Source organism: Urocitellus parryii, chromosome 4 (assembly GCF_045843805.1).
Source record: "Urocitellus parryii isolate mUroPar1 chromosome 4, mUroPar1.hap1, whole genome shotgun sequence".
Taxonomy (NCBI): Eukaryota; Metazoa; Chordata; class Mammalia; order Rodentia; family Sciuridae; genus Urocitellus; species Urocitellus parryii.
In genome coordinates, this window is record NC_135534.1 from 8649165 (window position 1) to 8673710 (window position 24546).

At 58.0% G+C, this 24546-nt stretch overlaps 7 protein-coding genes across 20 annotated transcripts; 2 read left to right on the forward strand and 5 right to left on the reverse strand.

Moving 5' to 3' along the window:
- Nucleotides 1-4530: 4530 nt before the first annotated feature.
- Nucleotides 4531-6836, forward strand: Ppp1r14b (protein phosphatase 1 regulatory inhibitor subunit 14B). The gene is given in 6 exon segments (XM_026414435.2): nucleotides 4531-4579; nucleotides 4582-4685; nucleotides 4687-4971; nucleotides 6079-6162; nucleotides 6440-6472; nucleotides 6563-6836. Coding segments are annotated over 6 exon segments (609 nt in total). The 5' UTR covers nucleotides 4531-4545; the 3' UTR covers nucleotides 6632-6836.
- A 502-nt stretch (nucleotides 6837-7338) lies between these two features.
- On the reverse strand, nucleotides 7339-10184 carry Fkbp2 (FKBP prolyl isomerase 2). 4 transcript variants are annotated; one of them, XM_026414439.2, is made up of 7 exons: nucleotides 10105-10144; nucleotides 9026-9044; nucleotides 8691-8859; nucleotides 8064-8176; nucleotides 7898-7944; nucleotides 7549-7584; nucleotides 7339-7471 (listed from the first exon to the last, which is right to left on the reverse strand). In XM_026414439.2, exons 3-7 carry the CDS (start codon nucleotides 8853-8855, stop codon nucleotides 7410-7412), a joined length of 423 nt encoding a protein of 140 aa, XP_026270224.1. In that variant the 5' UTR covers nucleotides 8856-8859; nucleotides 9026-9044; nucleotides 10105-10144; the 3' UTR covers nucleotides 7339-7409. The 4 variants fall into 4 exon arrangements, with proteins under 4 accessions (XP_026270224.1, XP_026270221.1, XP_026270225.1 ...); XM_026414436.2 differs by lacking the exon at nucleotides 9026-9044 and having other exon boundaries at nucleotides 10105-10184; XM_026414440.2 differs by lacking the exons at nucleotides 9026-9044; nucleotides 10105-10144 and adding an exon at nucleotides 9518-9606.
- On the reverse strand, nucleotides 9162-10034 carry LOC144254361 (uncharacterized). Its single transcript, XM_077797436.1, has one exon. The coding sequence runs from the start codon at nucleotides 9957-9959 to the stop codon at nucleotides 9162-9164; it is 798 nt and encodes a 265-aa protein (XP_077653562.1). The 5' UTR covers nucleotides 9960-10034.
- A 1746-nt stretch (nucleotides 10185-11930) lies between the features above and the next one.
- Nucleotides 11931-15401, reverse strand: Vegfb (vascular endothelial growth factor B). Of its 4 annotated transcripts, none has more exons than XM_026414451.1 (7): nucleotides 15251-15401; nucleotides 14647-14689; nucleotides 14147-14343; nucleotides 13884-13957; nucleotides 13664-13699; nucleotides 13189-13323; nucleotides 11931-12583 (listed from the first exon to the last, which is right to left on the reverse strand). In XM_026414451.1, the coding sequence occupies exons 1-7, from the start codon at nucleotides 15308-15310 to the stop codon at nucleotides 12562-12564; spliced, it is 567 nt and encodes a 188-aa protein (XP_026270236.1). In that variant the 5' UTR covers nucleotides 15311-15401; the 3' UTR covers nucleotides 11931-12561. The 4 variants fall into 4 exon arrangements, with proteins under 4 accessions (XP_026270236.1, XP_026270234.1, XP_026270235.1 ...); XM_026414449.1 differs by having other exon boundaries at nucleotides 13189-13424; XM_026414450.1 differs by having other exon boundaries at nucleotides 13845-13957.
- A 447-nt stretch (nucleotides 15402-15848) lies between these two features.
- Nucleotides 15849-19080, reverse strand: Dnajc4 (DnaJ heat shock protein family (Hsp40) member C4). 6 transcript variants are annotated; one of them, XM_026414456.2, is made up of 7 exons: nucleotides 19029-19080; nucleotides 18631-18732; nucleotides 17812-17905; nucleotides 17174-17358; nucleotides 16923-17087; nucleotides 16146-16232; nucleotides 15849-16054 (listed from the first exon to the last, which is right to left on the reverse strand). In XM_026414456.2, exons 2-7 carry the CDS (start codon nucleotides 18714-18716, stop codon nucleotides 15946-15948), a joined length of 726 nt encoding a protein of 241 aa, XP_026270241.2. In that variant the 5' UTR covers nucleotides 18717-18732; nucleotides 19029-19080; the 3' UTR covers nucleotides 15849-15945. The 6 variants fall into 6 exon arrangements, with proteins under 6 accessions (XP_026270241.2, XP_026270244.2, XP_026270243.2 ...); XM_026414459.2 differs by lacking the exon at nucleotides 19029-19080 and adding an exon at nucleotides 18879-18988; XM_026414458.2 differs by lacking the exon at nucleotides 19029-19080 and having other exon boundaries at nucleotides 16951-17087; nucleotides 18631-19005.
- A 459-nt stretch (nucleotides 19081-19539) lies between these two features.
- Nudt22 (nudix hydrolase 22) lies at nucleotides 19540-22198 on the reverse strand. Of its 2 annotated transcripts, none has more exons than XM_026414454.2 (6): nucleotides 22173-22198; nucleotides 21313-21808; nucleotides 20752-20850; nucleotides 20225-20322; nucleotides 19994-20087; nucleotides 19540-19713 (listed from the first exon to the last, which is right to left on the reverse strand). In XM_026414454.2, exons 2-6 carry the CDS (start codon nucleotides 21790-21792, stop codon nucleotides 19612-19614), a joined length of 873 nt encoding a protein of 290 aa, XP_026270239.2. In that variant the 5' UTR covers nucleotides 21793-21808; nucleotides 22173-22198; the 3' UTR covers nucleotides 19540-19611. The 2 variants fall into 2 exon arrangements, with proteins under 2 accessions (XP_026270239.2, XP_026270240.2); XM_026414455.2 differs by having other exon boundaries at nucleotides 22156-22177.
- A 56-nt stretch (nucleotides 22199-22254) lies between these two features.
- Trpt1 (tRNA phosphotransferase 1) lies at nucleotides 22255-24522 on the forward strand. Of its 2 annotated transcripts, XM_026414462.2 has the most exons (8): nucleotides 22255-22438; nucleotides 22602-22685; nucleotides 22904-22985; nucleotides 23379-23548; nucleotides 23639-23813; nucleotides 23997-24053; nucleotides 24136-24246; nucleotides 24372-24522. In XM_026414462.2, the coding sequence occupies exons 2-8, from the start codon at nucleotides 22611-22613 to the stop codon at nucleotides 24410-24412; spliced, it is 711 nt and encodes a 236-aa protein (XP_026270247.2). In that variant the 5' UTR covers nucleotides 22255-22438; nucleotides 22602-22610; the 3' UTR covers nucleotides 24413-24522. The 2 variants fall into 2 exon arrangements, with proteins under 2 accessions (XP_026270247.2, XP_026270248.2); XM_026414463.2 differs by lacking the exon at nucleotides 23997-24053 and having other exon boundaries at nucleotides 24184-24246.
- The last annotated feature ends 24 nt before the right edge of the window (nucleotides 24523-24546 follow it).

The following is a 24546-nucleotide window of genomic DNA, read 5'->3' on the forward strand; positions in this document are numbered from 1 at the left end:
TAGCTGGACTGGGTGTAGAAGGCGTCTACCAGGGTCAGCCTGCCTGGGGTTCCCAGAGGAGGGGGCAGGCGGCTGCACTTAGCTGAGTGCAGGAAAAGCCACTACACACACACACACACACACACACACACACACACACACACACGTGCCCGTACGTCGCCTTATCCCCTTCTGCTGCCGGCGGTCCATCTCCCTGGGAGCACTTAGCTAGCTAATGGGCCTCCCGCCGGCAGGCGCCCCTCCCCCGCCCCTAGCCCTGGGAGACCAGGCGCCTGACACCTCCTTCAAGGACCTAAGCATCCTGGCCTTCCAGAGCAAGCCCTGGAACAGTCCCTTCCTGTGCTGCCGACCCTATGATTGCAGTCTGCCTCTCTGGGCCTCTTTGCTGAAAACTGAAGGTTTGCCTAGAGGGCCAGAGCCTCCTGGGTGTCCCCAAGAAGGAGGTTGCAGAGGGGCTCTGCAGTGCCTGGCCCGCAGCAGGTGCCCTGAAATCTGTGTTCCAGTGATGGGAGGAGGGGTTATCGCGCATGGGCACTGGGATGGGTGGGGGCTGCAGCCCCTCCCGCAGGGCTTGGTTGGGGGGGCTCCTGCCTCAGGGCCCCTGTGGGAGCCCCCCCAATATAGAGGCGGCGGCAGCAGCAGCAGCAGGTTTAAAGTAGAACTCATCCAGAGGGGCCAGCCAAGTCACCTAGAAACCCAGAAAGCGATTGAGCTGGTTCTCCTGGAGGAGGGGTCAGCCAGGGAGGAGCTGCCCTGCAGGCCCCTTTGCCCCAGGCTCTCAGATCCTCCGGGGGAGCCCTAACCAGCACTGGCCTTCTTCCAAATCCCCATCTTGTTGGCCGTCAACCTAGTGAATCTCCTTGTCTTTGGCTTTGGTTCTGTGGGGTGTGATTATTATCACCACTTGAGGCCCAGAGAGGGAAAGGGACTTGCCCAGGGTCACACAGTTTCGTAGGAGGATATCAGCCCTCTGATTTCCTGTCCCTACTCCCTGCCCTTGAGGAGACAAAGGGAGACAACCAGTGATCTTACTCTTCTCTCATCAGAGCTGCAAAGCATACTTCTCCCAGACCCAGTGCCCACCAGACCTCACTTGGAGAACAAAGCCAAGCAGGGTGGAGGCTGGCCTCTGCTCCACAAGCCTGAGTTCACATCCAGTGCTTTCTAGCAGCAGAACCCAGTTTCACTGGTCAGAAGCTAAGGGTTGTTGGAAGCTGAAGTAAGCAAAGGTGGGAGATGCCCCACCCCCTAAGGTAGTTTGGCAGGAGAAGAGGGAAGGCTGTAGGGATCCAGGGACCAGTGCAAGGAAAGGGCATGGGTCAGTTCTAGGACAGGTCTAGCAGGGATGGAGTCAGGGACCCAGCTGAGGCGTAGGCCTTAGGCAGGGATACTTCATAGAAGCAGCACACAACAGCTCCTTGGAAAACAGAATGGGAGCCTGCTTGCAGGGCCTGGGCCTCTTCTCCACCCACCCCTGTCCCCTGAGACCAAGGCAACCCCCCCATTAGAAGGCTCCTTCCTCCTCTGACACTTTCTTCCAGCACTGGTAATGGTAATGGGGTTTCTCGGCAAGCAGTAATGGTGGAAAGAAGTCAGTCCTTCCGGCCTCTACCCTCGATTAAGGGAGCGGGCTTGGCCCTCAGGACCCTCCCCAGGGCCTCTGCTTCGGAAAGGGACCATGGGCAGCCTTAGCTGCACTCTGGTGGGAGGGGGCCAGAACCTTGGGAGGGGTGGGGCTGCGGTCTGAGGCTAGAAGGAACAGGAGCAGGAGCACACCCCAGTCCCAGGAGGACTCTGTCAGAGGAGAAATGGCTAGATCGGCACAGGAACACTGAGCTCTGGGCTCCAGCACAAGAAGGTGAGGGTGGTCAGCCTCCAGGAGGAGGCTCGGAACAGGTAAGTGACTTGCCCCTGGCCAGGATCTGAACCTAGTCCTCCACGTCCAAACCCAGGCAGTGCAGGGCAGCCTGGCTTCCAGAAGGCGCAGGTCAGCATGCCCATTCTGTTCTCTGGGTGGGTAGCCATGGGAAGGGACAGACAGACAGGAAAGTCAACCCGAGGAATCTGGGTGTGTTCTCAGGGTGGTACAGATGGTGACCAGAAGGAAAGGCAGAGAGGGTATGCTGGAGAGAACCCTTAAAGGGGGATCCAACATTTGAACTTGACTGGAAACCTTTACACCAACCCTGAGGGGAAGAGGGACAAGACCAGTATTCATAATCAGCAACTTGGGGACACTGAGATCTGTAGGCACGACTCCCACAATAGCTGTTGGGTACTAAAATCCATTCAAGTATGTCCCCTCTCTAATCCAGGAGCACCATAAATTCTGGGGTTCAGAAAGCTGGCCTGCCCTGATGGGGTGAGGTGGGGCATGGTGGGGAATTTGGACTTGGGTAAAATGACCCTCAAGCAGGCCTGCAGCCAGAGGCCAGGCTCTAGATGGGTGGGTCCTGCCTAATCTGCAAGAGCAAGGGTCAGCCTTGCTCCTGCAGGCTGGCTGAAGGAGGCTAAGGCCAGGGGATGAGCTGGGGAGGAGGTTCCCTCACTGCACCCTTCCCTTGGACTAAGCCCCACCCCCTTTCCTCAACAAGAGACCCCACCTGTGTCTTCTCTTTGTCTCTTTTCCCAATTACAGAGTAAAGGATGAACTTGAAGTCCTGGGTTCAAGATTGGCTCAGCACCTGCTGTGTGGCCTTGAGCCAATCCCACCCCTCTCTAAACCCTACCAGTGTAGAGGGCTCTATCCTGCATGGGAAGAAAAAGTGTCTGTGAGGGGCTGGGACTTACTACAGCTGGGATCCTGAGACCCTGTGTGGAACTGGTCAGCCGGCTGACTGGGGACTGTAGGAGTGGGAGGCACACAGCTCAAAATCTCAGCTCCCCCTCTATCTAGCCGTGTGATTTCATTAGCCTCTAGTATCAAAATTGAACTTGCCTGGGCTGGGGTTGTGGCTCAGCTGTAGAGCGCTCACCTAGCACCTGCGAGGCCCTGGGTTCGAGCCTCAGCATCACATTAAAAATAAATAAATAAAATAAGGACGATATTTTAAAAAATTGAACTTGCCACGCTCCTATTTAATATTCACAACCTTCTGAGGAAGTCACACATTCTTTTTAATTTTTTTTTAGATGTTGATGGACCTTTATTTTATTCATTCATTTATACACCGTGCTGAGAATCAAACCCAGTGCCTCACACATACTAGGCAAGCACTGCACCACTGAGCCACAACTCCAGCCCAGGTCACTCATTCTTTAACTCAGTCATTTGTTCACCCAACAGTGTGGAGCTGCCTGCTAAGCGTCTGATAATTCTAGGCACTGGGGTTCTGCAGGAACCAGGTAACTTTCTAATACAGTGGGTTTGCAGAGAAGCAGACTCTATCCGGAGCATCAGCCACAAGGCCAGCACAGCTCTCCACCCGTATTCTAGAAGTGGGAGACAATGAACGAACGAATGAATGAGTCAGTTTGAAGATACAGAGAATCAAACATTGAGGGAACGGGATGCTCAGCCTGCTTAAGAGAGATGTGAGGGACAGAGGAGCTACCCTCACGGTAGAACCACTGGGTGAGGGCCCCAATAAACGCTCCTTAGGGGTCAGCTGTTACTATTACCTTTATTATTTTGAGTCCTGGCTCCCCCATGTGCCAGTTGTAGGCTCTGGAGTTTCCTCCTTTGTAAGCGCTCAGGTTGCGGGGCAGGGAGGGCGGCGGCTGGCCCTAGGAGGGCGCCCCAAACAAGTTTGCGCCTCCCGGCCGGGCTGCGCCCCAGGGGCGGGACGGCCTCTAGGGGCCGACGGCGAACTACATTTCCCACAATCCCCGTCCGCCGCCATCTCGGCCGGTGGGCGGTGGCTGCCTTGGGTCGGGCCCTTCTAGCCAGAGGGCCGGCTCTGTCCACCCCAACCAGAGCCGCCTCCACTGGGGGCGTGGGACCCCCGCCAAGTAGGACGTCTTGGCACCTGGGCAGCTCCTGCCCGCCTTTTCCACTTCTCCATTCCTGGGAACCCGGTCCACGTGTCGGTCCGCTCAGAGGAGCCCGCTCGTCCCTTGCAGGCCAAGGGGTTGTAGGACCCAGACCCCTGGGTCTCCCCTGACTCCTCACGGACCCACGCCCTACTCCCAGGACCCTCTCCCCTCCAAGCCTCTGTGCGCCCGCCCCCGTCCCCCATTCTGTCTCAATGAGGACAGAATAAGACCGGATCCAGTGAGGGCTAGAGATCTGGCGGGTGCGCAAGTCCTTAAGTATAAGCCTGGGTTTGGGGCTAGGAGGTTAAATTAGGGGCGCGCGAACAGCCAGGCCCAGACCTCCGCGGACTGGACCCTCCTCTACCCGCTACCCGGAGGCGGGGTGGGGGTGAGGGGCCCAAAGCGGGGTTGGCCCTTTAAGGGGGTGTGGTCGGGGGCGGAGGAAGAGAGCTAGACAGAGAAAGCGGCTGCGGCGGCGGCGGCGGCTCGGGCGGCGGCCGCGGGGGACAAAGGGCGGGCGGATCGGCGGGAGGGGGCGGGGCGCGGCCAGGCCTGGCCCGGGGGCTCCGCATGCTGCAGCTGCCCCCGGGCGCCCCCTCCGCCGCCCTCGCCGCGGAGCTGCGCGGAACCGAGCCCGCGAGCTAACCTGAGCCAGCGGCCCGGAGCCAGCCGGCGGGCGTCCGGGAGGCGGCGGCGCAGGGAGGGGCCCGCGGCGCGCACGTGGCCCCGGCGGCCGCCATGGCGGACAGCGGCCCCGCGGGGGGCGCGGCGTTGGCGGCCCCGGCCCCTGGGCCGGGCGGTGGTGGCCCTGGGCCCCGCGTGTACTTTCAGAGCCCCCCTGGGGCGGCAGGCGAGGGCCCGGGCGGTGCGGACGACGAGGGCCCAGTGAGACGCCAAGGGAAGGTCACCGTCAAGTACGACCGCAAGGAGCTGCGGAAGCGCCTCAACCTAGAGGAGTGGATCTTGGAACAGCTCACGCGCCTCTACGACTGCCAGGTGTGTTCCCCACCCCGCGCCGACACCCTAAGATCAGTCCCCGAGTCGTCTGCCAGGCAACCCCACCGAGAGTCCGCCTGTCACCGGAGTCAATGGGCGCTCCGCTTCCGCGCGCACCCTTCTCCGCACTCCCCGCCCCCAGTGTATGCTCTTTCTTGTCTGACCTAAGTCGTTCCAGCCTTCTCCGCTGCCTCAGACCCGGCCTCCTTCATGCCACTCCCCAGGTCAAGCGTGATGTCCTCCAGAAACCTCGAGGGATAGCCTGGCATGGGGCAGGACAGGGGCGAGCCTGGGCTGGTAGTGGAAGGAGATCTAACCCACCGGCTTAGCTTAGACTTGCTAAAAGGCGCTGGTCTGACTGGTGAGGGTACTCGAAAGGGTCTGCTTGTTTTAATGGGCGAGCTTGGAGCCCTGTCTTGGTGTACGGGCAAGTTAGCTCCATCTCTGATCTCGGGTCTCTGGTTCTCCACCCCGTGACTCCCTGTTTGCTCAGATGGTGACTCAGGCCCCCCGGGGCAGGGTGGAGGAGTGGGCTTGCCCGGTGCTGCCTACCCTACCCTAGCCTAGCCCTGGAATGCAGCTGGCTCTGAAGGGGATAGCTGCTTCCTGGGGGGGAGGGGTGGTGGGCGCCCCCTCCCTCCCCAAAGCATGGGCTCTTTGTTTCCACTTTTTCAGGCATGGGTTCTTCCCACTGACCCCTCACCCTTTACTTCCTCCTCACTCCCAGGAAGCTATGACAGGTGTTTGGGGGAGGGGAGGGGTTGTGATGAACTGGGACAGCTGGTCCCATCAGTGCTCTGTTGAGATGGGGGGCCCGGAAGTCCAGGAGACACATCTGCCAGGTTCCCAGCCCAAGGTCCCCAGCCCTGGCTGTCTGGCCTTGTCTGGCACCCCCGGTGCCCACTGGCAGGGACAGGAAGCTCCCCCCATTGGGCAATTTGCCTTGGCACAGGCCTGATCTGTTTTCCTTCTCAGAGCAGCTGCCCTGTCTGCTGGGCAAAGGCAGGCTGGTGCTGAGGTAGGCAGGGACCTCAACTCCAAACCCCTCTCACTCCTCGACTCAGGCCCTTGTCTCACCCTCTTCCCCCCCCCCCACTGCCACCCCAGGAAGAAGAGATCCCAGAGCTGGAGATTGACGTGGATGAGCTCCTGGACATGGAGACCGATGATACCCGGGCTGCCAGGGTCAAGGTGAGGGGGATTGGGCAGCAGGTAGAGGGCTGCCTGGAGGCACTGCCCCTTGGGAAGGCGAGGCCCTGGAGCCAGGCCTTCTCTGGTCTGAGTCATTTAGCTGTTACCTCAGGTCTCAGTTTCTGCCTCTGAAAAATGGGTTTGATGGTACTTGCCTAACTGTGACATTTCTGCCTCCAGTTGGCCCCTGTTCCCTGGAAGTGGGTATAGGGGAACTCTAGACCCCCATCCCTGAGAACTCACAGTGTACTTACCCCTCCTTCACCCCACCCACTAGGAGCTGCTGGTTGACTGTTACAAACCCACTGAGGTAAGTGGTTTTCCCAGAGGGTGGGATGGAGACCCAGTTCCTGTCACCTTGGGGGGTCTAGTATCCCTAATGCCACCCCCTCCTGTCTAGGCCTTCATCTCTGGCCTGCTGGACAAGATCCGGGGCATGCAGAAGCTGAGCACACCCCAGAAGAAATAAGGGTCCCTGACCCAGGTGAATGGTGGCTCCCACAGGACAATCGCTGTCCCCGACCTCGTAGCAACAGCAATATCAGAGGACCCTGTGGCCAGGCCTGGTGCCATGAGCAGGGTTCCCCATGCCCCTGGCTTAGGGGCCTCTTCCCTTGCCCCCTCAGTTTTCCATTTTTGGGGTTTTTTATTGTTATTAAACTGATGGGACTTTTTGTGTTTTTATATTGACTGCGGCGCGGGCCCTTTAATAAAGCTAGGATCCTTTGGAGCAGCTAATAGGCTTGGCTGGTGTTTTAGGGGGTACACTTTGATCTACAATTGCTGCCAGCTCAGCTTCTCCCCAGGTGACCACAGGTCTTCCTAAGGGCCATGTAGCCATGGCAATATACCTGTGCTGGCTCCCAGACCAGGCACTCAAAGGAGCTGGGGAAGCAGAGTTGCTGGTGACAGATGTGAACACTATTTCCCCTGGGCAAGGTCACCATGCCACTGAGCCTAGACCTCCAAGGTTCTGCAGTCAGGAAAGGAGAGCAGGGTAGGGAGATACCCGGAAAAGGGAGAGGCTGAACTATGGTATTTTTTTTGTTTTGTGAAGCCAGAGGGGGACCTGAGCATGCTAAGCGAGCACTCTACCACTGAGCATGCCCCAGCCCTGAAGCTACGTCTTAATCTCTCAGAGCCCACAAAGAAACACAGGTTCACTCCTTGAGCTTTTAAGGATTTTTTTGTTTTTTAAAGTTTGGTCCCTGATGGCCCCCCACCCCCTGCCCCTCCATGGCAGCTGGCTACAGTTCTGAACGTCGTTCAATCTTGAGCAGTTCCACCTCGAACACCAGGGTTGCGCCACCTGGAGGGAGAAGTAGGGTTAAACTTGAATCTGGGCTCCAGGGAGAGGGTGGGTGGGGTGGTAGGAAGGGTTATTACCTGGGATCTTTGGGGGAGCTCCCCGTTCTCCATACCCTGTCAAAAACACACAAGAAACAAAGTGAGCTGTGCCACGTTCTCTTCTAATAACTCAGGCAAAGAGAGGAATGGTCCTGCAGCAGCAAGGCCAGAAATGGAGGGTGAGATGAAGACAGGAAGGGATGCCACAGGCCTGCTAGAAGACAGAGGACGGGCACTATAGCTAAACGCCCAAGCCTTGCCCTGTCTTCATTGCTGGACACAGCCAGACTGGAAGGAGGCATGTGCTGTAGTGAATGGATAGGGTGAGGATCAGTGAGGCTGAAGCTACCTTCACCCTTCCCCAAAAAAAACCCACAGGGACTCTTACCCAGCTCAGATGGGATCACAAGCTTCCGCTTTTCCCCCTCACACATCCTGCAGGAGAACACATGCTCAGCCAGGGCAATACCCAGGCTCCCAGTGGGGCTTGCCTCCCACAGCTCACCTCCTAGGTCATGGCCATGCACACCCCAGCCCTCCAACCCCAGACTCACCCCAGCAGCCCCTGGTCCCAGCCCTTGATGACCTGGCCTGTGCCAAGGGAGAAGACAAAGGGCTGGTTCTGGGGCAGGCTGCTGTCAAACTCCGTCCCATCTTCCAGCTTTCCCTGTGGAACCATGGGAAGACTTGTGAGCAGAAACCACTCCTGATACCCCTCCTCAGCTGCCCTTCATCAGGCCTGCCCCCATAGCACCGTGGCCATAGACCTTAAGGGCACAGAGCCTGGTGTTGCTCACAGTTCATTCTAAAAAATCTGCTGGTGGCCAGGTATGGTGGTGTGGGTCTGTAATCCAGCAACTCAAGAATCTAAGGCAGGAGGATGACAATTTCAAGGCCAGCCTCAGCAATTTGGCAAGGCCCTAAACAACTAGTGGCGCTGAAGGGCTGGGGGTGTGGTTTAGTGCCCCTCGATACAGTCCCCAATACAAAAAAAAAAGAATCCTTCTGGTGACCAGCTGGGCAGCAAACAGTGAAGGATGAGAAAGAACTATGAAAATGTACTTATAGGTGAGAAGGGACTTGCCCTATGTCACCCACCTGGTTGGGGAAAAAAACAGACTCAAGTTCTTTCAGGTGCCCAGAAGCCCCACCCACTCCTAGGAGCTCCGCCCCTCACCCACCGTGTAGTGCATGTGCAAGACGTCTCCCTTGCGCGATTTGATGGGACAGTGGTCCACCCGCTTCTTGACCCCGATCTGCAGCTTCCGTTTGCCCTCGGCCCTCGTGGCCATGGCCAGGGCACTCAGGCAGACGGACAGTACTGTCAGGATCCAGCTCAGCCTCATGTCTCTGCGGGCACAGACCCCGACCGACAGACCGGGAAGAGGGTGGGGAGGGCATGGAGCACCACCAGATACCGAAAGGATTCCACCCCCAGCGAAACCTTGCCTGCCCCTGGGGACTCCCCTGTCCCGGGTCACCACCCTCTCCCCCAAAGCTCCGCGGCCACACTTACCAGTCCAGTGAGAAGGGGGCTTGGATGAGGACCCCAGAAGCGAGGGGAGGGGGTCAGGGGAGGCCACAGCAGCCAGGGCCCCGCCCCTTTGCTCACCCCCAGACCTTCCCTCCCTCGCGGTCCCCACCTCTGCTCTTCAGTTCCCACCCGTCCCTTTACGCAAAGTCCAGACCCTATCTGACTGCACAGCAGTTGCCCCGACCGGGCGGCCCCACTCACGCCACACCCAGCTGCCCCCTGCCCAGCACACCCACACCTCTGAGGCCGCTGCAGGGGGTCGGCCCCGAGGCACCCACACATCCCCACTGGGTGGCTCCGGGGAGGCCCGGTCCTCCGGAGGTACCCCCCAGCCTGGCCCTGTGCCTCCTCCGGAGGCTCCACCCCAGCTCTGCGCCCTGGGGGGCCTCCGAGGCACCCAGACTGGCCCGGTGTCGGCTGGCCGCCGAGCCCGCTCCACCCATACCACCTCTCCCGGGGGAGTTCTCGGCCTACCGCGTCCCCAGGCTCGGCCACCACGGAGACCGCCCCCGCGTGGACGCCCCGGGCCATTACTCGGGTTTAGCCCTTCACTTGGCTCCTTGGCTCCGCCCTTTAGAGAGTGCAGTTCCGCCCCCGGCCCTGAAGCTCCGCCCTCAGCCGAACTAGACCCCTTTTCCTGAACCGGAGCCACGCCACTCACCGGCTGAGGCCCCGCCCCCAGTGCCTGGGCTCCGTCCCCCTCGGTCTCCGAACCCGAGGCTCCGCCTTCCACCTGTTCCAGCTCCTCCTCCAAGGGATAGGCTCCGCCCCCCAGCCGTCCTAGCTCTACCCCCCGTCCCCGAGCTCCGCCTTCCACCCGCACCCTCTCGGAAGGCCCACCCGTTTCTATTCCACGTCCCGCCCCGAGCTCCAGGGCTCCGCCCCGTGCGGCGTGAGAACCCTCCCCCTGCGGCATCTCCAGACAGCTCCGACCCCGGCCCGTTTCCTCGTCACCTATCCCTCGCTGACACGCGGAGCCCCGGCCCGCTTCTGCCCGGCCTGATCCAGCCTGCCCTCCTGCACCCCGGTTACCCCCAGCCCGGGCTGTGGCCCCCGCTCACCTCCTCGCCGCGCCCCCGGAGTCAACCCCGGTCGTGCTGCCGCCTCTGCGCAGGCGCGTCCTTGTCGCTGCAGGCCAGGCCACGCCGCCCTCCCTTATTGGACCATACGAAACCCGCTGCCACACCCCCTAGCGCCGCTTCTCCCCTGGCTCCGCCTCCCACATCGCCACGTGACTTACACGCCACTTCCGGTGGAGTTGTAGTCCGTTAGTTTCAGTCAAAATGACTTATAAAAGGGTCAGAGTGACATTTTCCATGCACGTATATGTCAAAATACATCTACTGTCATGTATGTCAAAAGAGAAAAAAATAAAAAAGAAATTATTAAAAAAAAATAAAGGGTCAGAGTGACGTTACAGTCAGTCATGGGTTCCCCAGGAGGTCTTGAAGTCCCTGGCCTCTTCCACAGCAATCCTGCTTGCCACTGGCCTCTTCGTACACTCCTGTGGGAAGAACTGGGCTTCGGAGTAACACTCGGGCTTGAAGTCCAGATCTGCCATTGGTTGTGGCTGTGTGACCTTGAGCGGTTTCCTTCGCCTGGTAGATGGGCTTGATGACACCCACCCCAGGGGCCTGTGCAGGACTGGGACAATGTGCGATGTGCAGCTCCAGGCCCTGAGTTCGTGAAGGCTCCTCCCCTCCCCTCTCCTACAGCATCCGTGCCCACCTGCCTGTGCACACCGAGCGAGCACCGGGTCATAACTGCAATAGTCTGGCTGGGCCTATTCCTACAGGACGTTAATTTTCAGGGACCCCATCACCCACTAGTGCCCAACTGGTGGAATCAACAAGTAATCAACCTGTAGCTGAGAAGCAGCTAAACCTAGGTGCAGTGTTAGGTGTTAGGGAGACACTTAAGGCCTAATTTCCAGGCCAATTTGCCTGAGTCCATTTCTTCAGTTGAAAAAAAAAAAAAAATCATGACAGACCTCAAGAATTGAGTAAGCCAGGAGGTGAAGCGCAGCATCATCCATGTCTAGTGGGACTAAATGGACCCAGAAATGGTAGCTCTAGGGCCTTAATCCTCATCTGTCCCACTCAAACTGGCCTATGGCATAATTGACCTCACAGCTAATGAAATGATTTATAAACAGTAATCACATTCAGGAACTTTCTTCTTTTTTTTTTTTTAAAGGAGAGAGAATTTTTATTTATTTTTTTTAGTTTTCGGCGGACACAACATCTTTGTTTGTATGTGGTGCTGAGAATCGAACCCGGGCCACACGCATGCCAGGCGAGCACGCTACTGCTTGAGCCACATCCCTAGCCCCAGGAACTTTCTTACACTTTAACCCACTTCTTCCTTGGGCCCACTAAGACCATGAGTACACCCTCTGACCCAATACCTACCTGCTTTGGGTTAACTCTGCCTCTGGATGTCATGCCTTAGCAGGGCAAAACATTGGTACCCAACACTGACTTTGGGTCCATTGCCTTGCTACCCAGCCCTGGGCACTGAAGGCTACAGGAAGAAAAGTGGGTGCTGAGCTTGATTCAGACAAGTCAGGAGTCTCATGTAGCCACAGATGAGGGAGCACCAAGGTGCCAAGGAGATGAAGGTGGAGAAGACAGTGTGGGTTGAATTGAGAGGAGCCCACCAGCCACAAACCTTTGCTACTTTCCTTTTAGGCAGAAGTGAGTGAAGGACAGGACAGATAGTAGCCTTAGAGCCTAACAGGAAAATGATCAGGTGAACACAAGACTCAGACTTTTGTCTGGAGTCTAGGGGGCCCCAAACACAGAAATCCACTGTTCCCTCCATGTGTCCATGGGGAAACTGAGACTCAGAAAAAAATGGGCAGAGGGAGCCAAGGTCACTCAGCAGATCTGGGTCCAACTTCAAGTTCATTAACCATAGAAGACAGAACCCTTGTAATAAGCAGGGGACAAGAAATGTGCTGAATCCATGGTTCTGGCTGTCTGGGATCTGCTGTGGGGGCTTGGGCCCCACTGCCTCCATCTGCACGACACAAGACGAGCTCCAGGTCTTGCAGGCAGTGAGTAATACAGATACTCCTATCCCAACCAGCCAGTCTGGACAGTGAAAAACAGTGACACAGGCAGGGATAGCTCCTTCCATCTCTTTTATCAGGGTGTGGGGGGGTCACAGTTTTTGTATCAAAGCCCATTATTTGCAGAGGTTGGGGTCTTCTTAGGGGAGGCAGGAGCCAGGTGTAAGACACTCAATTGCACAAGTTAGTTAAAAACTGAGACAACACCCCATCCCCCACAAGCTGGCATGTGACCCCTCTTGCTGCTGCCAAGTCTCCTCATCAACTTTGTTAGATGGCAGCCTCGGGAGACAAACGATGGCAGGAAAGCCCTCTGAGAAGCCCAGGTCCTAAAGCAGATTCCAGGACTTGGGGCTGGGCTATTCTCCCCAGGCTCTTCTTTCTCTTCTCCCACTGGGGTGTGGCCTGTGAGGCAAGTGGCCCACTGAGTCTGAAAGGTAATGTGTCACCTTCGCAGCTTCCGGCACCTGAAGATGGAAGGAACAGATCGGTTGTGAGGGCTGGAATGCAGCCCCAGCTCCTCCTGATGAACTCCCTTGTGACCTCCTGTGAACCTCATTCTCCTCTGAATCTCCAAGGAATCCCCCTACCCCTAGCCTGGCCTATGTCATCCCATGACCTCAGTGTGGAACACGGGTGGTGGGAGACACCGTGGACAAAGGTGAAGAAGGGGTTCCAAAATATCCCGTTTGCTCAGCACCCATATAATGGGGAAAATGTCTGTGGTATAGGCTTCTAGGAAGGCCCAGACCTCTGCCACTGTCCTCCTCATTTCCATTCTAGGTAAATGTCACCTCCTCCAGGAGTTGACTAACACCTCAGATATGTCAGGTGCCCCACTGCCACCCTTAGAATTCTCTGCTGGCACCACCTTTCCCCTGTACGAGTTCCGACTGACGCGAGCTGTGTTCCTGCTGATGCCAGTGCCAGCAGACATTTGGTAAATGTTTGTTCAACACGCTCAACAGCTTCCCCTTCCCTGGCCTTCTCCCACTGGCAGGCTGGCCCTGGACCTGCTCCAGGATGTGGCCTTGATGCCTTCCCAATCAAGTGCCACCCCACAAACCCTCACCTGCAGGTGTGTGGGTTGAGCTCTAAGCCCCGCCCTTGGCAACGGAGGAAGCTGCGGCGTCGGCAGCGGCAGTGGCAGGTCCGTGGGTCAGGGCGCTGGCGGCGCTGGGTGCAGCGTGGGCAGGGGGTCCTGGGGCTGGAGTGGGATGGGTGATGTCAGCTGGGGAGGGTGCTCCAGGAGCAGAGTCCCAGCCCTGAAGAGAGCGGGGCTGGGGACGGTGGTGGGGAGTGGCAGCCCTAGGAGGAGAAGCGACATGTCTGGGGCGGGAAGGAAGAGTCTTCCCAGGACTTGGGGTTGGAGAGAAGGCACAGATTCAAGGAGCAGAAGAAAATGGACAGGGGAACCAAGTGGGAGGAAGAAGAGGGGACCACAGCTTCCTGACTGGCTCTTGCACTCCCTGGCCACCCACATATTATATTCTGAGTGCCAGGCCTGAGTTCCTACCCCAGCTCCACAGGAGCCCGAAGGGACTCACCTGTCTGGCTTCACAGCACTCTCCTTTTTTTTTGGTCTGAAAAGAGAAGGCACAAAGAGGAACAGGGTCAGAAAATTCATGCATCCTGCTCTCTTGCCCAAGATCCCAGGTCTATCTTAGGCTCCACTCTTAGAAACCCGGTCCCCACCGTGGTGTACCACCACGCCCGACACCCCCATGCCTGGACTCTGCAAGTTCAGAAGTTGGGCCTGGCTGGCACCTGCATTCACATTGGCTGTGTTCTTCCAGGGACATCTCCCCCAGCTGACTGCTTGGATACCGGATCATGAGGATCTGTGCTCAGGAGAAGAATAGGAGACACAGCAGGGAGGGGGACAGGAAAGGGGCTGGAGAGAGAAGAGCTCATCCAACAGCCAGGGCCTGGCCACCAACCCCCAGCCTCTTGTCCTCCAGTCTCTGGGCTGGCTCAGCTCCCAGAGTACCAGTGTCCCCCCAACTTGCTTGCCCCATTTGCCCTGGTACCTGCATTCGGACTTGGTGCTGCCCGGTGGGCACGCACTCCAGGCCATCGTCAGGGCAGCAGCCACCGCATCGCTGCACAGTCACACAGCTAGGCACCAGTTGTTTGGCCACAGTACCCATGAGCTCCACAGTCAGGGGCACTACCACCTCCCGAGGCTGGCAGGTGGCACGAGCATACACGTCTATCCATGACACCACTGCGGGCAGACCCACAAGGGTTAATCCCCACTGGGTTTCCTGCAGCTGCTCCCAGCAGCTGTTTCCCCAGTTCCCACATCACAGCCACCTTCCACTAGCAAACCCCTCTGCCCTCTTAACCTGTCTTCCCGCCCATGATTGTCAAGTAACCCCTCTGCCTCAGTGTCCTCCTCTGTGAAACGGGATAGTTTGCATCTTACAGGGGAGTTTTGATTTCACAAGATGATAGACACCAGGAGCCCAGAGTCAGTGCAGTGACAACTCCTTAGAACTGGCTTGTGTGAAATTATTGTAACAATTACCTTTCTTCTGGTGGCCAGGGACATCAGGCTGGGAGACAGGGGCCTGTGGGGAAGAAAAGACCTGGACCCAAGGTGCCCTCCAGGAGAAAGTTGTCCTGTGACTATTCCTGGGGCTCTGCCCTTGAGTCAGGAGGCTTCACGGCCTCACTGACATCTTTCCGATTCCTCGGTCCCAGGGCCTCCACTCTAGCTTTACCTGTTGTCTCCTGGCCACCTGGGCCTGCCCTGGCCCAAGACCCGCCAGATGCGCTCTACCGGTGCCATCAAATCTCCTCCAAGCCTTGGAGCCAGGTTTGCTCTGGTGTTGCAGGTCAGGAGCGGGCACAGTGGGCACCGAACCAGATCTTGTGGGCACTGAAGCAACTCCGCCCCCCACAGCACCCAGGGGATGGGGTGGGGTGGAGGAGTGGCTCCAGAACTGGACTGGCGGGCCTTGGAGGAGGGGTATCTCCTGGTGGATGCCTGGGCCGCCGGGGGTCCCCACGTTGCTCAAGTTGGAGGCCTAACCTGCTGATCCCCTCGGCAGAGGCCGCTCGGCGCCTCTCCACTTCCGCCAACCTTGAGAGGGCACGGCGAGCAGGCAGGATATTGGGGACGCACGTACCTGGGCTGGGGCCAGCTGCAGGAGCACGGCGAACAGCAGGCGGCGGAGCAGGGGGCGCATGGTGCCCGCGGGGGCCACGCGCCGGGGGCGCCCGCATTGCCCTAGCCCGGCGGCGCAGGGGGCGGCGGCAGCCAGAGCCCCATGGCGCGGGCCCGGGCGCGGCGGGCGGGGGCCGGGCGCGGGGGGCGGCTCCTCCGCGGCCCCCTCCCGAGCCCTGGGCGCAGGCAGCGCAGCGCAGCGCAGCGGCGGCGGCCGGAGGAGCCGGGCGGGCGGGCGGCCGGTGGCGGCGGCGGGCGGCGGCGGCGGGCGCGGCGGGGGCGGCGGGGGGCCGAGCCCGGGCTCGCGGGCGGGCGGCTCATGTGACCCAGACACGCGCTCCCCACCGGGCCGTGGGGCGGGGGCGGGGGGGGCGAGGCGCCGACGGGGCCCGCCCCCTCCACACACCCCCTCCCGCCGCTTCAGGGGAAAGGGGACGTGCCGCCCAGGGGGCCGGCCTCCCTGGTCGCCGCCGCCGCCAGAACCCACTGGGCGGGGCGCTGCCCCAGCGCGAGGCCCGGGCGGGGGGCGCTGGGCTTGAAGGAGCGAGCGGGACAGGAGCTCTAAGAATCACTTTATTGCACGCGTCGTGGGGAGTGCGGAGTGTGGGGCAGGGCGCAAGGAGGGAATACAGTACAGGTCCCATCTAGGTGAGCCCCTCAGGGGCCGGTGCTGGGAGGCATAATCCCTGGACCTTGGGGATGCCCAGAGGGTAGGGGCTGCTGCTGCCTTTGCCGGCGCTCCTGCTGGAGCCTGGCTCTGTTGGCCCTGAAGGAGAGAGCACCTGAGAGTTAGGGTCAGGGATCCAGGACAGTAGTATAAGGACAGGAAACAGAGGCAGGATAGAGCAGGGACAGACCTGGCCCTGGCCCGCGTGTCGTTGTAGATGGCTGTGATGATCCGATCCTTCTCATCCATGAAGCTCCGGTGTATCTGCTCCAACTTCCTGCAAGACCTTTGGTGTTAACCCTGATACTCCAGTTCCTGCAGTTCCTGAAGCCTCCTCCACCCTGTTCCAGGATCTCTCTGTTTTACATCTGTAGGAACCTTGCCCCAACAGTGCCTGTAATAGGTGGGGAGAGGGGCACAGAGTGGCAGAGGCCCATCCAGGATGCAATGGCACCCAAGTCTCTGTCCTGCTGAAAGTGGTGAAGCAGCTCCGAACACAGGGATGCTCTTCCCAGGAGCCTAGAAAGGTTCAACTCCTCCTCTGAACTAGGCAGGCTGCTGGAGGTGGACAGGGGGCCTTAAGGCATCTTTTTAATAGAAAAATCCATGTCAAGGCATGCATGAGAGAGTGGAAGGGAGACGACAGCTGCCAAATGAAGACAGTCGCTGGTGAGGCTGTTACAAAGCATTTGCTTCTCATGCCTGATTTTGGTTGGCTCCAGCCCTCCTGGAAGCCAGCATCAAAGATTTATATTCAAATTATGAAAAACTGAAAATGACAACATTAGCCCGTCATGCAGTGCTGCCTTTATGAAGTAAGGGAAGGCTCCAAAGACTGACTTCATGAAATGCTTAGTGTGGGAGACAAGCACACAGGACATAGGGTGCAGTAGCTGGCTCGCTAACTAGAGTGGCTTCACCACCCTCCTACCCCCTGCCCATCACCCTGGGGAGGACAAGGATGCACCTGAAAGCAGCATAGTGCAGGCCCATACCAGCCAGCATGAGCAGGAGGCAGTACCCCAGGACCCGCTGATTGTGTTTGTACTGCTGCTGCCTCGTCTGGGGCTCCTGTGGCCTTACATCATGAAACTGGGCCCAGTATTGTGCATTGGGAGGTTCCCAGGAGCTGCTTGAAGACAAAGGAAGGAACAATGTGAAGATAAGGCTTTCCAGGAGACTTGGGAGTGTGGGCAAGCAGGGGCAGGACCCCTGTACCTCTGTGTTTGTTGGGCAGACTTGGGATGGGCTGTGGTCCCTGGAGATTTGGGGGGGCTAGCTGAACGGAGCTGGTGGTCATAGCTGCGGCGGGTCTGCTCACGGCTGAGCACATGATATGCCTCATTCAGCTCCACAAAACGGCTGTGCAGGGCTGGGTTCCCAGGGTCTCGGTCAGGATGCAGCTAGAGGTAAGGCAGGACTCCCCTTATCTCCCTTTCTGTGACCCTTCCCACTTCCCATCCTGATGATCCACAAGGGCTCACATCAATCCCAGGGACCCTCTTTTGTAATAACACTCCAGAAGACCCACCCTTCCAGAAGGCAAAAAAGTCAAGAAGCCCAGACTCCAGCCCTCTTTCCTCATTTAAGCCCTCTACACCTGCCATCCTCCTTTCCAAATACCCTGGTGCAGGTTTCTCAAGAGCAGACAGTAAGCTCATCAGGCTCATTGATGTCTTGTGCCCCCAGCTTTGCTTCCTACCTGGGCAGATCCTTGAGTATAGCACCCACCCTCTAGGCAGGCTGAAGGAATGGGGTTCCAGTCAGAGACACAGGCCTACTCTTAGGAAGTTGGGTGACCCCCTATTTGGCTCAGACTTCCACTTCCTCTCTCCCCACCTTGGGAGCACTAGTACCTCTTTGGACTTGGTAAAGAAAGCTCGTTTAACTTCTTCAGCGCTGGCACCAGGATGCACGCCCAATAGTTCATAATAATTCCTGGGGCCAGACCTGTGGATAGAGGCCCAAACTGGTACCCTGCCTTGCCATCCCAGCCTCCCTGGACCACACCCTTCAACTCAGTCACTAGGAAGGAGCTGAGGAGAGCTCAGGAAGTTCCCAAGACAGTTCTGTCCTCAGACCATCTCTCCTTTTCGGAGTGTTTCAGGGATGGTCTGAATCAGGATTCTAAGTGTAGTCCTCAGATCCTTGCATCACAAACACTTTGAACGTTTATTTAAAACAGATTCCCAAGCCGGGCATGGTGGCACATGCCTGCCATCCCAGTTAGAAACATGAGGCAAGAGGATCACTGGAGCCCAGGAGTTAAAAGCCAGTCTGAGCAACATAGGACGACCCCCTCTCAAAAAACGACAAAGGTGCTTCTGAAGACCCATCTCATTCCTCCAGGATGGAACCTCCAAAACAGGGCCCAGGAATCTGCATCTTTGTACCCAACTTCCCCACTTCTTGTGAGTTATGCTTGACTACCAGTGGAGTTATGGAAAGAGTATTGGGGTTTTGTTGGGCTCAAATTTCTGATCTCCCATTTAACTCGCTGATGACCTTGAGGGTCATCTCAGTCTCAGATGAGATTCTCAATGTCCTCAACATGAAAGTGAGGGTTAAGACAAGACTGCAAGGTACCTATCTCAGCAAGCAAAGAAGCGCCTAAGCTGGGCAGGCCCTCAATAGAAACCCGCTGAACAACCGGGGGCCCCAGGAGCCCAACTCACCGCTGCCCAGAGGCCGCTGCGACGAGCCGGGTGGGAGGGCTGCGGGGCCACAGCCGGCAGAGGCGCAGGGGCAACAGGGGCAGCATGGCGGCTGGCGAACAGCTGGGGAAAGGAGACCAGCAAGAGGGGTGCATTGAGACCAGATCCGATCAGATATCAAACTCTTCGCGGCTGGGGCAGAGCGAAGGAGCCTGGCCAGGGGTTTCTTGCAAAAGAAGATCGAGGCAGGCCCAGGGGCGGCCTCCTACCTCGGGATCAGTCCCCCATGTCTGGACCCGGCCCTGTCTCCAGGTCTTTCCAGGTTATGGCTTACAGGTCTGGACCCCCGGAACCACCCAGAGTGATTGAAGGAGGTTGAGGGAGGAACCACAACCAAGTCCCGCCCTCACTCCACTTACGAACTCCGCAGTCGCCGTCATTTCCTGCGCCTCCGCGGGTCCCGCCCCCGAGCTCTCATTGGCTTAGACTCAGACCACGCCCACTTTACCGGAAGGTGCGAGTATGTGGCTAAACCCCGCCCCCGGCCCCTAGACCAGCTTTGTGCAGCCCGAGCCGTTTAGCAGAGGTCCCCGGAGCTGCCGAAATGCGCGGGCCTCCAGTCCCGGGAGGCAGGAGCGGCTGAGCCCGACCCTCAACGAGCCTTTTGGCCCAGCCGCAGCCCTTCGGTGCCGCGGAGATGGCTTTGGTCTGCTCAGCAGCGAGGCACTTTTACAGAGCTGCTTCCACCCCGCGTTGTCTTGGCATGGGAGGCACGTCTCTAATCCCCACTTGCAGGGGGAGAAAACTGAGGCCGAGCTGATGTGTTTTTGTGTTTGTTTTTGTCTTTTCCTTTTCTATGACGCGTTCGGTCTCACCCACCCAGGGTTCTCCCAGCGAACCCTGTCATGGAAACAGCGAATGCCAATGGAATCCAAGAATAAAGTTCTTTATTGTCTTCAGAGCTGTGATGACAGTCCCCCAGGGCTGGGACTCTACATTGACTCAGGTGGGACTTCCCCGAACTCGGTTGTAGAGGAGGATGGCGCCTTTGGCTGAGGGGCAGAGCTCAGCCCACATCTCCGTCTCCTGCAATCTCTGCACTCTCTGTGGGGAAGACAGTGAGACCCACACATCTAGCCCTTGTCTCCTGTTGGGGTTGAGCCTCAGAGCCCTCTGCACAGCACTGTTTATAGGGAGACATGTTAAGAGGACTTAACATGTCCCTGGGCCTTTCCCTTTGGTAGGAGAGTCTCTTTTTGTGACTTTGGAATAAACCCGGGAGTCTCCTGTACCAGCCAGTCCCACCCACCAGACATGCATCACCAGATTTCTTTGCAGGCCCTAACCCAATAGTCCAAGCAAGATGCAGAAAGTTACCCCGCACCTGTGTCTCCACAAAGATGATTCCTGTAGACTCCTGGGCCTCAGGTCCCCCACTCAGATAGTAGTTCCTCACTTCCTCAGAAGTCAGGCTGCACCTGGGCAAGGACATGAGGATAGTTTGGGGAGCAGCTCAGTCCTGTAGAATCCCTATGGAACCCCAACTGTCACATCCCCAATGCTTTCCACCCATCTTCCCCAGGATTCAAGATCCTGTGTCCCAGAGCCCACTCACTGGACATAGAACTCGGCACTGGCACGGCCGGCGCTGGTCTCATTTCGGGCAATGCCCAACAGCAGGGGTTGGCTCAGGGTGAGCAGCGGCAGATTCACCTGGGGCAGGGGGTCCCACCTGTCAATGTCCACTGTCCATATCCTTGCCCCTCTCCATAGAGAACTGCCTGTTACCCTTGTACAATATTTTATGGTTCATAGAACAAGTGTCCTGGATCACAGAATATTAGATCTTGAGCTGCTAATTTTACAGATGGGAAAATCAGAAGCAAAGAGAAATCTCTTCACTCAAGGGAATTTAGTAACTGAGACTCCCATTTACTCCTTTTTGAATCAACAAAATTGTTTCCACTGGAAAGAGGAAGAACTTGAGGCCTAGGGAACTAACAACTAGAATTCCATTTTGATGATGCCCAGCTCCCTCAATACCTGCAGACCTTCCCTTCAACCCAGACCTATGGAATTCTAGCAGTTTCTACCCACTTCCTTCATGTCATCATGAAGGAAGGGGCAACGCTCCTCACTCACCTCATCACAGATCTCTTGTAGGACACTGGAGAAGAGCTCACGTACCACCAGTTCCCCCGGAAGGTCCTTGTGCTGGGGGCTGTCACCAGGGCACAGAGCCTGTGAGAAGTCAGGCTCAGCCTCTGCTCTTCATCCTCTTCCCACCCTGTCTTCCCACTTGCTGGCCCCGAGGGCCTGGGTGGACACAGTGTAAGAGTCTTAGTGATCCCCAGGCCCTTCGTTTTCCAGATGGACAACCAGAGGTCCAATTTAGGAATAGGTTATACAGGGGGTTGGGTTGGGTGAAGCATCTTCCTCTGCCCATTCTCCCCCCCCCCCATGTTTCCTGGCCTCCCCACAGGACAGTTGCAGATTGGGAATGTGAGAGGGTTGTGGGCAACAGAGGTGGATAGTTACTCCTGGGGGAGCCCTCTGAGAAGGTGCCGCAGCAGGGGTGACTCAGTTAAACACTAGGCCAATTTTCCCTTTAAGGTATGAAGAAAACAGAAGGAAAGGCTTAGCACTCCAGCTCCCCTGAGCTGTCTGGGATTTTTTGCATTTGTACCCAGCCTGGCACCTCACCTGAGGCTCAGGGTGCCCACCAGGGACATCCACCATCCCAGGGGCCTCGGCCACCTGCCAAGAGCGCCGCAGGAAGACAAGGAAGTCATCAGCTGTGATTAGTGCGGCACCCACCCCCAGTGGGTCTGCCAGATAGGCTTGCTTGTCACCCCAATCCATGGCTCCCTGCTGTTGCAGCCAGGAGGCTGAGCTGGCCCAATTGGTGCCCAGGAAATCTTGGTAGGAAGTAAGGCCCAGGCGCAGAAGCAGCTGTGGACCAGGAGAGTCAGTGGATGCCAGTGTAGCTGAATGCAGGCGGAACTTGGGGGCATTGAAGAGCCAGGGTTGGGCCTGTAGCCGGGCTTCCCAGATGGCAGCGATGGTCTTGTCCCCTCCTGGTAGTGGGCGACGGTCATGGGCTGGGCTCAGCTCCACTCCTACATGGTCCTGGGGCAGCCCCCCAGGAGGGCACTGAAGCAGCAGGGATACCTCAGGATCCATGGCCTGGACAAGGCAGCTATGGGGGAGGACACAGGTAGGCCTGTCACCCGTGGGATGGAGGCAGGGTGGGATCCCTGGCCCAAGCATCTGGCCTCCTCCGACACATATCATCTTGGGATACCACCAACCTCGCTGAACCTCCCTGGCCTTGCCTTGGGTAGTTGGAGTCCTATCATCCAGGCAAGAGTCCTGAGCCCGCTGGGTGCCCACGTCTCCTGCTGCCAGAAATCCCTAAGACTCTTGGGCATCTCTATCACCCAAAGGTTTTGGGTCCCCCAAGGCTCAAGTCCCCAATCCCAGAGGGCCTGTCTCCAACCCCTGACGCGCGAGGACCCCTCCCAAGTCCGGAACCTCCAGCCTCACCAGCGCTAGTAACTTACCGGCCGGCTGGGCCCGCAGGCTCCGCCCCTTTCCCCCGAAGCGGAAGTGCCCGCCCCTTTATTCCAAGGCTTCTCATTGGCGGGTCCTGGGCCCGTGGGGTCCGCAGCCGGCCGCCGGTCTCCGAGGGTGAGCGCGTCCGAGGCTCCGGTGCGCACGACCTTTCCCGGAGTCGGTCGCCACGCCCGCCCCTCCTCCCCGGCCGCCTTGCCCGCACAGCGACGGGCCAGCGATGGGCCTGGGCCCCGAGGCTGCAGTGTGACCGTGGGCAAGTCTCGCCAGCCTGGCCCCAGCTCCCTGCGTGCACCGGGGGGTTTGATGCTGGGAAGCGCCTCGCAGCTCTCCTGCTGGGAGCCTTTGTGACTTTCTGGGCAGAGAGGGGACATGGGAGGGTCCTTAAAGCAGCTCCACATGTCACTGTTCCCCCACAGTTTCTGACCATGAACTCTTCTGGAGGAAGGAGGCAGGAAGCAGCAAGGCCCACGGGTAGAAAGGCTCACAGACCCCGGGAGCAGGTGTGCCCCTCCCCGCCCTCCAGTGGGAGGACAGGGGAAAGGACTCTGACCCCTGGTGGGGTGTGTGGGGGGGACTGATGAATCACAGACACCAAAAGGGGGACACCAAAGGGACTCCGCTCCCTTTGGTGTTCCTCTGCCGCAGGTTGTTCAGGGTTCAGGGTGGGCTGCAGGGCGGGGTCGCTACTGAGATCCAGACCACCATTGGGCTCTTTCAGGACCCAGATGTGCAACTGTCCAAGGCTCTGTCATACGCCTTGCGCCACGGGGCCCTGAAGCTGGGCCTTCCCATGGGGGCTGGTAAGTGAGGGTCTTAAAAGCTAGGGGAGGAGTGGCTGGAGCCCAGGGAGCAGTGGGAGGCACCACAGCCCCAGGGGAAGGTACAGGAGGCACATCCTTCCTATGTGCAAGAAGGCCAGAGTGGAGTCCGGTATCTTGTCCCCTGGGAAAGGAGCCCTTGTCTGAGCCAAGCCTGAGTACATCCCATCCAGCCAAGTGGCTCAATACACACCTATCCCAAGAGTGGGCACCTATCCCCTCAAGGTAAAAGAATCAGAAACCTAGAAAAGAGAGACTTTCTAGAGGTCATGTGACCTCTAGGCCCAGCCTCTGCTCTAGATTCCCGTGGCTCCCCCTGTTAACTGTGGCCCTGGCCAGGACAAGGGCAGCTCCTGAGCACCTCTCTGCCTTCAGATGGCTTTGTACCCCTGGACACCCTTCTGCAGCTGCCCCAGTTCCACAGCTTCTCCACTGAAGATGTGCAGCGTGTGGTGAACACCAACAGGAAGCAGCGCTTCACTCTGCGGCCAGGAGATCCCAGCACTGGCCCCCTCATCCGAGCCAACCAGGGCCACTCCCTGCAGGTGGGTGTCAAGGGGACAGGTGGGAGAGCCAGATGGGACCCCTGTCAATGAAAAGGATCTCACTGCTGCCCATTCAACCACACATCCCAGGTACCCGAGTTGGAGCTGATGCCTCTGGAGACGCCACAAGCTCTGCCTCTGGTACTAGTACATGGTACATTCTGGAAGCACTGGCCATCCATCCTGCTCAAGGGCCTGTCATGCCAGGGAAGGACACACATCCACTTGGCTCCAGGACTGCCTGGAGACCCTGGCGTCATCAGTGGTCAGTGCCCCCCTCCACCTACCTGTTCCTACCCACTCTGTCCTTCTAGGTCCCCTTCAAGTTCACAGCTTCCCTTGTCCAAGGCTGCCCTCTCCCTTGCATGGAACAGAACCCCTTCCCACCCCTCATCATAGGACATCAGTCTGTCCAGATTTGTTGTCCCAGCCCCAACTGACCCTATAGGCATGCGCCCAAATTGTGAAGTGGCTGTGTTCATCAATGGACCGCTGGCCCTGTCAGGTGAGTATAGAAGCAGCAGGGACTACCCTAGGCCTTTCTTTGAGGGATAAAACATGGGTCACATCTCTAGTTCTGCCACCAGATGGAATCTCCTTCTTCCGCTCTGCTAACGGGGTGATCTTGACTCCAGGGAATGCTGATGGCTTCCTGCTTCCCAAGTACTTCAAGGAGGCCCTGCAGCTGCGCCCCACCCGTGAGAACTGCCTCCTCCACCAATATTCTGGAGCTGTGCCCTTTGCCTGTACCCCTTTCCCAGCCCCCGAACCCAGACTGACTTCGATCTCCCCTTTCTCTAAGCATGGCTGCTCTCTATTGCAGGAAAGCCTCTCTCCTTGGCTGGTGATAAAGAGACAAAGTAGCAGAGTGGCCCCAAGCACAGCCTGAGAGGAAGGAGGATGATCCAACAATAAAATATTTATTTATTTAAAAAACTCTAAAAAAGTATCAAGAAACTCTAGTTTGAAACCAAGATTCTGTGTCTTTTAGCTATATC